At 49.8% G+C, this 13355-nt stretch overlaps 1 protein-coding gene across 1 annotated transcript in view; it reads left to right on the plus strand.

Moving 5' to 3' along the window:
* The first annotated feature begins 134 nt into the window (after window positions 1-134).
* The window catches only part of erbb2 (erb-b2 receptor tyrosine kinase 2), a 40718-nt gene continuing 27497 nt past the window's right edge, over window positions 135-13355 (plus strand). Inside the window, 4 exon segments of the mRNA XM_055656751.1 lie at window positions 135-247; window positions 844-969; window positions 12079-12311; window positions 12828-12979. Of these exon segments, the coding sequence (XP_055512726.1) occupies window positions 12215-12311; window positions 12828-12979 (249 nt within the window). The 5' untranslated portion in view covers window positions 135-247; window positions 844-969; window positions 12079-12214.

The raw sequence follows: 13355 nt of genomic DNA on the forward strand, positions 1-13355 counted from the left end.
GGGGTGCATCTGAACGGGGGGGTGGGGGGGGAACGGTATTCTGCGAGGGAGATTGGTGCGTCTCTGGGTATATTTGAACTAGATTGGTTGGGGGGAGTGTCCCACAACAGCAGGAAGCAGATGAGAAGTTGGGGACTAATGCTGTAGTCAGACAAACAAAGTTAGCAGACAGCACAAGCAGGTGCAGGGCAGAGCAGGAAGACCAGTGCTTTATATCGTGTTCATTTCAATGCTGGAGGCTCCACAGGTAAGGCAGAAGAAGTCAGGGTCTCGGATATTATAGGCAGATCAGAAACATGGCTGAGAGATGGACAGGACTGGCAGCTCAGTGTGGCAGGGTATAGATGCTGCAGGCGTGAGAAATGCAGGTGAGAAAGTCGGGAGGTGTTGCCTTTGTGATCAGGGAGAACATACCTACAGTCGTCAGATAGGATATTCTTGGGGGATTGTCCAGTGAGGCTTTGTGGGTAGAACGTAGAAACAAGAAGGGGACCATCACTGCGATGAGACTGTATTTTCAACTTCCCAATAATCCGTATGAATTAGTGGACAGATGTGTAGAGGTTTTTGATTGCTCTGTGCACCGAGGTACAGTGACAAGCTTTGTTTTGAATGCTAACTAATCAGTCAAGCAAGGAAGACTAGTGCACATGGAATCCAAGATGAGCTGTCTAATTGGATTCAATACTGTCTTGGAGGAAGGAGTCACAGGATTTGTGTCAAGGGCTGTTTCTCTGTCACCAGTGGGGAGCCACTGGGAGCGATGCTGAGTGCTCTGTTGTTTGTTAACGGCATTAAAGTTTAGGATGACAATGTCGATAACATTATTTGTACATTTTGCAGATAAGACCAACATTGGATGGCAGTGAGGAAGATATCTAAGTTTACCACACCACTGTGGTCACTTGGGAAGGTGACACGTTTGAGGTGTTGCACTTTGGAATGTCAAACCAGGGCAGGACTTGCACAGTAAGTGGTCAAGATGTGGAGAGTGTTGTAGAGCAGAGAGATGTGGAAGTACAGGTGCACACTTCTCTGAGTGTGGTGAGTCAGGTGGACAGTGTGGAGAATGCATTTCGTTGTCTCTGTACTGTACACTGACAATGACAATTAAAATTGAATCTGAATCTGAATCTGAGAAGGCATCTGGCACACTTGCCTTCATTGGGAAGAGTATTGAGCGCAAACGTTGGGACATCAACATGCAGCTGTACTAGTCGTTGGTGAGACCACGCTTGCAGTTCTGTGTGCTGTTCTGCTCACCCAAGTATAGGGAGGATGTCATTTTGTTGGAAAGGGTGCAGAACCTATTGGCCAGGATGTTATCTGGTCAGTGGATTGAGTGATGGGGAGAGGTTGGAAAGGCTGGAGCGTGAGAGGCTGTGGTGACCTTATTGAGGTGTATAAGATCATGAGGGGCAGGGATCAAATGTATGCTCATCATCTTTTTTTCCAGGGTAGAGGATTCCAAAATTAGAGGGTTTAGGCTTAAGGCAAGAGGAGCAACTCTGTTTTTCACTCGGAGGATAGTCCGTATCTGCAATGTTGCCAAAGGAAGCTACAGAAGTGGATACAATTCCGACTTTTAAAAGACATTTGGACAGATGTAGGATTATGATGGGCCAAATGCAGGCATAAGGGACTAGTATGGACAAGGTGGGCTGAAGGACCATGCTGTACAGCTCTGACTCTGCTAGCCTGAGTATTAATCTCTGCTAGTGATCTCCATTTAGTTGCATGAAAAAAGTACCTGGGCAGGTGTGAGCTCATGCACTGGGTGTCTGTGGCCAGAGGTCTGTTTACAACTCGTTGTTTTAATAGAGGGTGGTTCTCCAGATTAATTATTCACAGGTTAGATATTTGCAGGAACTTTGTACTTTGAATTTACCAGAAACTTTATCTATACAATATCCCCAATCCCAGAATCAGTGGAACCATTTGTTAACAAAAAACCAAGGTGCTGGAGGAACTCAATGGGCTTGGCAACATCTGTGGACGGAGGTGAATGGATGGTCGATGTTTGGGGAAACGCATTGAGTTCCTTCAGCAGTTTGCTTTGTGCTCCAGGTTCCAACATCTGCAGCCTCCTGTGCAGCTGTTCAATAAACCTGCCCTGTGGTTGACTTGCTTCTCTGGAATATTGTTGTCTTATCAGCTTGCGAGTATGATGTGATCACTAGAGCCTCTGGTCCCAGTCGCTACTGCTCCTCCTCCTGTCACATACATAACCAACTGTGTCTGCTCCACAGATCTAGAGAGCCTTGTCTGATTCAGAAACTGTCCACTGTGGCCGGCAAGTCAGGACACTTGGTGTTCCATGCATGTACACCTCTGGGTAATGCTTATAACCGTAGCCTGCAATCCAGGCCTCGACCCTCACGCCTCCACCAATCTGTACCCTGAGGTAATGGGCCACCAGCCACATGTCATGGAGTAAGTTCCCATGATGGAAGAGCTCAGAAGGAGGTTGTTTGGCCCACTGTGTTTGGTTAACATGGCTTCCACTCACATCCCAACTTGTGGCTAATAACATGCTCATCCTTGCACTTGTTACGCTTGGGGATTTGCTGCCACTTTACCTTCAGGCAGCAAATTCCAGACCTCCAACATTCTTTACCTGGAAGAATGTTTCCTCAGCTCAAATCTTGTCTTTCTACCAATTAGCTGTGTCTCAGCAAACAGACTTTCCACCAAAAATCTGTGTCACTTGAATATTGATCTCCTGGTTACTGCTCTTCACTGTCATGTTTGCTCACCTCAGTTAAACCAGCTAGCCTCTCACAATCACTTCTGAAGCCTACACCACATACAGATGGAGGATGAGAATAGCCAAACAAATCTGAGAAGAAGCCTTCACAAGCCCCCTCAGTTGACAGTCAAAGACTTGTGTCCGGTTGGCAAAAGGCTATATGCAGTGTTGATGCTCTCCCCACATGTCTCTTCTATTTGATTTGCTTCTGGAGAGCAGGAAGATTCCTGTACTGTGGTCAGACGTGTTTCATTGTTGAAGGTAGTTCCACATGCAGTGACTGAAATCTCTTGGCATGCTGCCTGCTTCCCAAGGTTGGGGTAGAGACTGTGGATTCATGGTGGAAGAACCTTTCCGTCAAGATGTAAAACTTCAGCGTGGGTTTTGTCTGCATCAAAAGCACCTGCTCCTGCTGCCGAGCCGAGGTGGTGGCGAGCTTGCAGCAGGTAGTGTTGTTGGATGAAGTCCAGGTCTGGAATGGAGTCAAGGACACTTGTGTTAAGGCAGAGTTCTGCAACATGGACCCATCCGTTGATAATAAGCTTCCCTCTCTTCTTGCCGTTAGTGGAACGGGAGAGCTTGATTGTTTGGGCTGTAAATGATTGTGAGACCCTGAAGATTCCATAGACGTTGTTGCCTATTTGCTGGACTCTCAACATGGTTGCGTTGCACCTTATGTGTGACTGGTCTTCATACGCCTGTGGCTTTACTTTAACCTTGCCTAGTGGGCATGCTTGCAGTCCAAGAACACTTGTATTTTGATTTATTATTTCTGAGTCCTGCAAATGCTCATCCAATTCAGTGTTTGTAGTAAAGGAACCAAGAGTGTCTTCACAGGGCTGTGTGTGGATGTCAGGGCTGACAGGCACCATTGGCATTCCGCTCCTGTGGGTAGGAGTCATCAGACGGGCTGTGGGCTGTTGGCTGAGCACCACCTCCTGTGTCGGCTCTTAAAACCCGTCAGCATTGATCTTCCAGCAGTTACTGTGGCTGTTACTGTGGCCGTTACTGTGGCCGTTACTGTGGCCGTTACTGTGGCCGTTACTGTGGCCGTTACTGTTACTGTTACTGTGGCTGTTACTGTTACTGTGGGCATTACCGTGACCGTTACTGTTAGTTACTGTGGCCGTTAACCATATAACCATATAACAATTACAGCACGGAAACAGGCCATCTCGGCCCTACAAGTCCGTGCCGAACAAATTTTTTTCCCCTTAGTCCCACCTGCCTGCACTCATACCATAACCCTCCATTCCCTTCTCATCCATATGCCTATCCAATTTATTTTTAAATGATACCAATGAACCTGCCTCCACCACTTCCACTGGGAGCTCATTCCACACCGCTACCACTCTCTGCGTAAAGAAGTTCCCCCTCATATTACCCCTAAACTTCTGTCCCTTAATTCTGAAGTCATGTCCTCTTGTTTGAATCTTCCCTATTCTCAAAGGGAAAAGCTTGTCCACATCAACTCTGTCTATCCCTCTCATCATTTTAAAGACCTCTATCAGGTCCCCCCTTAACCTTCTGCGCTCCAGAGAATAAAGACCTAACTTATTCAACCTATCTCTGTAACTTAGTTGTTGAAACCCAGGCAACATTCTAGTAAATCTCCTCTGCACTCTCTCTATTTTGTTGACATCCTTCCTATAATTGGGCGACCAAAATTGTACACCATACTCCAGATTTGGTCTCACCAATGCCTTGTACAATTTTAACATTACATCCCAGCTTCTATACTCAATGCTCTGATTTATAAAGGCTAGCATACCAAAAGCTTTCTTTACCACCCTATCTATATGAGATTCCACCTTCAAGGAACTATGCATGGTTATACCCAGATCCCTCTGTTCAACTGTATTCTTCAATTCCCTACCATTTACCATGCACGTCCTATTTTGATTTGTCCTGCCAAGGTGTAGCACCTCACATTTATCAGCATTGAACTCCATCTGCCATCTTTCAGCCCATTTTTCCAAATGGCCTAAATCACTCTTTAGACTTTGGAAATCCTCTTCATTATCCACAACACCCCCTATCTTAGTATCATCTGCATACTTACTAATCCAATTTACCACCCCTTCATCCAGATCATTGATGTACATGACAAACAACAAAGGACCCAACACAGATCCCTGAGGCACCCCACTAGTCACCTGCCTCCAACCCGATAAACAGCCATCCACCATTACCCTCTGGCTTCTCCCATTCAGCCACTGTTGAATCCATCTTGCTATTCCTGCATTTATACCCAACAGTTGAACCTTCTTAACCAACCTTCCATGAGGAACCTTGTCAAAGGCCTTACTAAAGTCCATATAGATAACATCCACTGCTTTACCCTCGTCAATTTCCCTAGTAACCTCTTCAAAAAATTCAAGAAGATTAGTCAAACATGACCTTCCAGGCACAAATCCATGTTAGTTACTGTTACTGTGGCTGTTACTGTGGCTGTTACTGTGGCTGTTACTGTGGCTGTTACTGTGACTGTATCCGTTACTGTGGCTGTTACCGTTACCGTGGCCAGGATCGCAGAGAGGGATGTTACTGATATTTGCACTCATTACAAAAGAATGAAAAAAGTGAACATAATTCATTCATACTCTTATTAGTGTAAATTGTTGACAACATTTAACATTAAAAATAAATGAAAGGCTAGAAAACACAAAGATAAAGAAATATATTTGCAAACTCAGCACCAAAAATGTACATGTCTGAATGTGTAGGAAGGAACTGCAGATGCTGTTTTAAACCGAAGATAGGCACAAAAAAACTGGAGTAACTCAATGAGTCAGGCAGCATCTTTGGAGAAAAGGAGTAGGTGATGTTTCGGGTCGAGGCCCTTCTTCTGAAATGTCACCTAATCCTTTTAGACAATAGACAATAGGTGCAGGAGTAGGCCATTCGGCCCTTCGAGTCCTTTTCTCCAGAGATGCTGCCTGACCGCTGAGTTACTCAAGCTTTTTATATAAATGTCTGAATCTTGGCCTTGGGGCTGTTACTGCCACTGAATTGAAGGCACTCATCCGGCACAGACTTCATGGTGTAGCTGCAAGATTGTATCACTGCTGCTTCATTCTAAAAAGTTCCAGAGCTGATCACAGTCAGAATAGCAACAGCAAAGACCCGTGTCCACTATTCCTCCCCTCTAAAGGCTGTGTGCACTTTGTCCACATCATTAATACACGTGCCATAAACAAGAAGGGTTGTAGTCTTGAGCTCCGTGGAACTTTGCCGCACACAGCCCTCCTGTCTCCGACAATGATCATAAACCTTTAATCTCTCCCACTGAGCAGACTTTCAGTTGGTCTTGCCAATTTCCTTGTTTCATTTGAGTGTTTACTCCCTGTTAAACAGTTCTGCATCAAACAATTGATTCTCATCCATCGATCTTAAATCAGACAGGTCCATCATGCCTCCACTACCTCATTAACCCTTCCTATCCCCTCTTTCCTTCACCACCAGCCAAGCCAGGGTGTGACAGGGATATCTTGGCCCCATGTGCCATTTAGTAAGATTCTCTTCTTTTCAACATCTGTAGTTTTGGTGCTTTTTGTTTGTATTCTTGTTGCTGAATTTATCTGGGCAATTTGTGGTTGAGAAAGTTGTAGTTCACCAACTCTCCCCTTCACCTTCCACCGCTGCCATCTTGTGTATCCCTCAACTTCTTCACTGCCGTGTGCTGGGGCAGCAGGGCAAAGGCTATGGACGCCAACAGGATTAACAAACTCAACAGGAAGGCTGGCTCCATCCTGGGGGCAGAGTAGGATTCATGGGAGGTTGGTCTTGAAGGGGAGGATGCTCCTCAAACTGCGGAGCATCCTGGACAATTACAGCTCAATCCCTCCATGACACACTGGTCAACCTGAGGAGCACCTTCAACAACAGACTGGTTCCACCAAGATGCAGTACAGAACGCCACAGGAGATCCTTCTTCCCTGTGCCTATCAAACTATACAACTCCTCCTTCTGTTGTGGGGTAGACTGACTCCCCCTCCTTCTCACCCTTCCCAAATCTTTGCACATCGCCAATCCTTAACACTCATCACTTTAATTTCATATTTCATGTATCTTGTGTTTTATTACAGTTGTCAGATTAATTTCCCTCCTGGGATAAATCAAGTTCTGTATCACTTTCTTATCCAAGTACCTGTCTCAGGTATTGGCCCCTCTCTCCCCTGGCAGCTTGCTCCACATGCCCAGCACCTGCACTGGGATTGTTATTGGATAATATATTCCACAGCCCTGACACACTAAAATGCCACACCTTGCACTTGTTCAAGTTAAATTTGATCAGCCCACTTTCCATTCATCTAGAGCCTGTTGTAATCTCCAATAACCTTCTTTGCTACTTATCCTATCACCAATTCTGGTGTCATCTGAATGCTTAGTAGCCATACTATGTGGAAAAGGTATGTTTCAGATCTTCAAATGTCTTCCCTGTCAAACCTGTCCCCTCTACTTCCTTTCTTAAACCAAGAAAGAACATTGGCTACTCTCCAGTCCTTTGGCACCTTGTCTGTGGGTACAAAGGACTTTGTCATGGCTCCTGCAATCTCATTTCTTGCCTCTCTCAAAAATCTGGGTTAGATCCCATCAGCCTCATGGGATTGATCTACTTTTCCTGAGAGCCAACAGATTCAGATTCAGATTCAATTTTAATTGTCATTATCAGTGTACAGTACAGAGACAACGAAATGCATTTAGCATCTCCCTGGAAGAGCGACATAGCAAATGATTTGAATAAATAATAATAAGTGTCCGGGGGGGGGGTGGTGATTGGCAGTCACCGAGGTACGTTGTTGAGTAGAGTGACAGCCGCCGGGAAGAAGCGGTTCCTCGACGTGCTGGTTCAGCAACGGAGAGACCTGTAGCGCCTCCCAGATGGTAGGAGGGTAAACAGTCCATGGTTGGGGTGAGAGTAGTCCACCTTCTTCTCGTCCACCCCATCCGTCCAGCTAGTTGTTCTGTTTTCCTGGAAAGATCACTGTGTCATCGACCATCTCCCTCCCAATGTTATTGCCTCGCCACCACTGCCCAGTCATTCCTAGTTGTTGTTGTGTTTAAACTGCTGAGTTTGGAGAGGAGGAGCATATTCACTTGACAGAACAAATGACAATGTCCCAACGTTGTGTGCAGCAGCAGCGTCTGACAGAGCTGCTCCAGTCACAGGAGCCGCTCCCAGACCAAGCCAACCCCTGCCTAGTGTTCTCCACCCCGCATATACTTGCACCAGTACATGGTGGCTTGTTGTCTCAGTACTGGCGTAATTGAGCAGACTGGAGTCTGGCCACTGTCACTGACTAACACCTTCCACCTTCCAATGCTTGCACGTATCCAGGCATCTCAGCACAGGGTCGAAGGCAGTCCGACAGAGTACGTTTAACTCCAGTGGTAAAGCTCATGTGCTCCCAGTTTACTGGAACAATTGTTTTCTGAGGGTTAAGGTTGTGGCAACCTGTCAAACAGGAAGATCTGGTTTCTATATTTGTAGTTTTGAGTGTTGTGATTTCTTCAGTCAGCCCAGCTCCAGCATTAAAAGGTAGAAACAAGGAACTGCAGGTGCTGGTTTACACAAAAGGACGCAGAGTGCTGGAGTAACTCAGGCAGCTTCTCTGAAGAACTTGGATAGGTGACTTCTTGGGTTGGAACCTTCACCTTTACCTGTCCATGTTCTCCAGAGGAGCTACTCAGCCCTTTGTTCCTTTCAGCTCCAGTGTAAGGCAGGGCTGGTACTGGCTTCAGCAGGATGTATTGTAAAGCTTGACTTCACTTCCAGCTAGTCATGGAATCACTGCCACTCCTGCCCACCCTAGGCATAGTTTGAGATTCTCAGCTTTTTCTCTTGCCCATTTACACTTCCAGCAATCTAGCTTGTTTAGTTTGGGGACCAACAACCTTAGGAATGGCTTACTGCATCCATTAAATTCCCAACTCACCACAAACATCTCAGGAGGCTGTTTGATGGAAAGTCTGTGCCAGGAGACGCCACAAACCTGCCTTTGGAAAACACACAGCCACTGACGGACTCTTGTGTCCAGTTCTGAGCGTCACCATTTCAGGGGCGGGGGTTACGAGCAATGTGTGTCAGTGGGGGATTGGTGGTGCATGTGGAGTGAGGGTTGCTGGCAGGGAATGTGCTCTGGGAGGGGGCTAGGCTAAGGGTGGTTCCCAGAGCTGTGCAGATGATCTGTCTGTGTGATATCCCAGTGGAGCCGGCCTCTGTTGCCATGGGGACGGGGCCCACATTGGGAGGGGGTGGTGGCCACAATGACCCACCTGTTTGAGAGCCAGCGTGTGAGGGCGGTCTGGCCCGTGGCCTGAGTGATCACCTCAGGCAGCCTGACTTGGCAGCAACCTTCCCCTCTCAGCACATTCCTGACATTCCCAACATGCTGCAAGCAGAGCCATGCTGTGCCTGAGCTGTATCCATGGACGCACACTCAGGGCAGTGGGTAGAGCGGCTGACAACAGTCGCACCTTCCCAGGGACCAGAATCTGCTGCTTGAGCTCGCCTCACTACCCGACACCTGTGACTTGGAGCCTCATCCTTCCTAACGTGTCTGCTTTAAAATCCAATCCCCTACGATTCACGCACCTCCTCCAACCTCATCTACTGTATCCGCTATTCTAGGTGTCAACTTCTCTACATCGACGAGACCAAGTGCTGGCTCGGCGATCCGCTCAGTTTTCGCTGAACCTTACCCCCCTCCCATCCCATCTGATCTCATGCTTACCCTCACTTCGTCTTAAAGTGAGGCCGGCTAGCCGTAATGATCAACTTAAGCACCTCGTATTTCCACTTGGGGAGCTTACACCTGATCTCCCGGTGGCTCAGCACCAGCCCCTTCAAGCCGGCCCCCGCCATTCAATACGAACTCATTCAGAATCAGTACCCTGTCCCATTTTTTTTTCCCAATTAGCTTAAGATCTGATCTGGGATCCTGGGTCTCCTCCCCATTTCTGTCAGTCTGGATCCCCAGCTTGGGATATTTAATATGGGATGAGGGAATTGAAGCAATATCTCCAAGTTTGCGGGATTTCTAAGCTTGGGGGCAGTGTTACTGTGAGGAGGATGCCTGCACTTGACTTGGATAGGCTGGGTGAGTGGGCCTGTTTTGGCAGATGCAGTCTGGATAAATGACCATTCATAAACAGAAAGCAGACTATGCTAAATGGTGGCCGAGTGGGAAGGGGGGAGATGCCGATTGTTCATGGTACACCAGTCATTGAAGGTAGGCATGCAGGTGCAGCAGGCGCGAATGGTATGTTAGCTTTCATTGCAAAACGATTTGAGTATAGGTCGAGAGGTCATGCCAGTACAGGGTCTTGGTGAGACCACACCTGGAGTATTGCGTACCTGTTCCTGGTCTCCAAATGTTTATTGCCCATAGAGGGAGTGCAGAGACGGTTCCCAGACTGATTCCTGGGATGTCAGGACTGTCTTATGAAGAAAGACTGGATAGACTTGGTTTATACTCTCTAGAATTTAGGAGATTGAGAGGGGATCTTATAGAAACTTACAAAATTCTTAAGGGGTTGGACAGGCTAGATGCAGGAAGATTGTTCCCGATGTTGGGGAAGTCCTGGACAAGGGGTCCAGCTTAAGACCTTTAAACAGATCTTTTTTCCGCAGAGAGTGGTGATTCTGGAACTCTCCAGAGGGTAGTTGAGGCCACTTCATTGGCTATATTTTAAGAGGGAGTTAGATGTGGCCCTTGTGGCTAAGGGGATCAGGAATGGAGAGAAGCAGGTACGGGATGGAGTTGGATGATCTACCTGTCTGGGACAGGCCTCCTGGGGCCACAGGTCACTGAGCGTTCTGTCCGGCCCATACACAGGTGCCTGTGGTCATCCATCAGCCAGGTAACAGCTTCCTCCCACCCTGTACAGAGGTGCCCTGCCCCAGCCTGGCCCCGTACTGCTGGTCCATTGCTTGGTTAAAGTATGTCGCACTGAGCTGAGATCCGTGCTGTCCTCATCCCCATCTCCCAACAGCATCTGCTGGCCACAACTGATGGTCGCAGGTGACGGCAGCTGCTCTGCCTCTTCTAGCTGCCTGTCACAGTGCGGGGCTGTCTGGCTGCAGACACACAGCTGGGGTGTGGGGGACAGACACAGCTGGGGTGTGGGGCAGTGGTCAGCTGGGGTGTGGGGGACAGACACAGCTGGGGGTGTGGGGGGGGGGGCAGCTGGGGTGTGGGGGACAGACCAGCTGGGTTACTGGGGTGTGGGGGACAGACACAGCTGGGGTGTGGGGGACAGACACAGCTGGGTTGTGGGGGGGGGGCAGCTGGGGTGTGGGGGACAGACACAGCTGGGGTGGGGGGGCAGCTGGGGTGTGGGGACACAGCTGGGGTGTGGGGGACAGACACAGCTGGGGTGTGGGGGACAGACACAGCTGGGGTGTGGGGGGCAGCTGGGTGTGGGGGACAGACACAGCTGGGGTGTCGGGGGGGGCAGCTGGGGTGTGGGGACAGACACAGCTGGGGTGTGGGGGGGGGGGGAGGGGGGGCAGCGATTCACAGTTGGTTTCTGTACAATCCAGCACTTTCATCTTGAGTGGTAGATCATTAATGTGACAAGTGTGGAATCTCAGTGTAATAGAATAAACAGTGGCTGTAACGTAGACTGGCCCTTCCTCTGAATAGACAGTGACTGCTTGTAGTAATCCCCACACACACTGCTGGCTGGGACTGGCATTTATTCAGGGTTCAGGGTGCTGGCGGGTTCAGATAGCTACAGGGGCTGCAGTGGGCGGGGTGGGGGGGTGGGTGGGGGGGGGGTGGGAGGGGGTGTAACTGGGGTGTGCTGTGCTCTGGCTGGTGTTCTGGGCAGAGTGTCAGTGTGGGCTCACTGCCTGTAGAGTGTTGGACAGAGTGCTGGTCAGTGTCTTGTGCCCTGGATTACAGCTCTGTGGACGGGTATATCCCTTCCTGTCGTGCCTCATTCCCCTCCACGGATGGTGACAGGTTGCTAGTTTTTGGGTATAAATACCCTGCACCTGCTGCTGTGTCTCAACATACTGTCTCTGTCCCACACATCCTTCCCCCCTCTCACCACCCACCTCCCTGATTGCTCTGTCTCTCACCATTCTAACAGCTCATGTACAGACCTTGCCAGCTGCCAGCCTCCCACCTCCCCTAGCCACTGGGTGAGGAAGGGCCAGTGCTGTCCCGGTGTGGAGGCCCCCTGGCTGGGACTGGGTCAGGCCCACTCTCTCCATTATCAGGATGTAAGTGATAGCCATGAGTGGGTGCCAGGTATCGATGACCGTGCAGCGGAAGGAAACTCAGTGACGCTGCTTTCTCTTATTTTATCATGTTCAGGAAATGCTTGTGCAGTTAATGCGCTGGTGACCAGAGTGCTGGCTCCTGTCCTGCGCTGCCCCGGTCAGTGGCTGGCCAGCGGCTGCAGTGGAGAAGTGTCTCAACGTACGTTCACCCTGGCTCTGCAGGCTCGGTGATGGTGGCTCTGGTGCTGACTCCCTGGGCTGGTGTTGCCCCACTCTTGCTGCTGCTGTACGGAGCCCTGGGCCGAGACCCGCTCCCCACCCCACAAGGTAAGTGTCACCAGGATTCTGCTGGCCTGCACAGGCTGGGAGCTGTAGAACAAACTTACCCCAAATGGGAGGTTTCACAGACACCGCGGGATATCCACCACGTCAGGCAGCATCTGTGCAGCAAGCAAACATCCTTCACCAGCACAGGTATAGTCAGCACACCTGAAGACTTCTCCGGGCTCTGAAACACCTGTCACTACCAGCCCTATACCTGTGGGGGTGTGGGGGATATCAGCTGGGTGCAGTGAGAGTGTTCCAACAGGGAGAGTACAGAGGTACAGAGTACATGTTAGAGTCACAGTGGAAGGAGAACAGGTATGCGGTGTATCAGTGTATGGTGGGGTATAACACAGACAGTGTGGGGTATACCAGAGGGTACCGTGGGCTGTGGAGATAACACAGATGCAGAGAGGGCTGGGGGTGTACTACCAGAGTGGGCTGGGAGTGCATTCATTATGAGCCCTGGAACAGTGAGCACTGCGATGCCTCATCCACATCTCCTGCTGTTCCTTGCAGTATGTCCAGGGACCGACATGAAGCTCAAACTCGCCTTCAGTTTGGAAAACCATTACCACACTCTGCGCAAGCTGTACGAGAATTGCCGCGAGGTGCAGGGCAACCTGGAGATCACACACCTGAAAGGGAACCTTGACCTTACCTTCCTGAAGGTAACTGGAACCTGCAACAACACACCTTCCCCCTCACCCCTCTCCTCCCCCCCACTATCCCCTCTCTCCCCTGCCCCCCCCCTATCCCTTCTCTCCCCCCCCTCCCCCCCACTACCCCCCTCCCCCCCTACCCTCTCTCCCCCTACCCATCCCCCACATTCCTCGCTCTCCCTTCTCCTCCCCCCCACTATCCCCTCTCCCCTCCCCTACCTCCACACTATCCTCCTCTCTCCCCCCCTCCCCTCCCCCACACTCCTCCTCTCCCCACCCCTCCCCCACCTCTCCCTCTCTCCCCCCCCCTCCCCCACTATCCCTTCTCTCCCCTATCCTCCCCCACACTATCCCCTCTCCCCTCCCCTCCCCCCACTATCCCCTC

Source organism: Leucoraja erinacea, chromosome 27 (genome assembly GCF_028641065.1).
Source record: "Leucoraja erinacea ecotype New England chromosome 27, Leri_hhj_1, whole genome shotgun sequence".
Classification (NCBI taxonomy): domain Eukaryota; kingdom Metazoa; phylum Chordata; class Chondrichthyes; order Rajiformes; family Rajidae; genus Leucoraja; species Leucoraja erinaceus.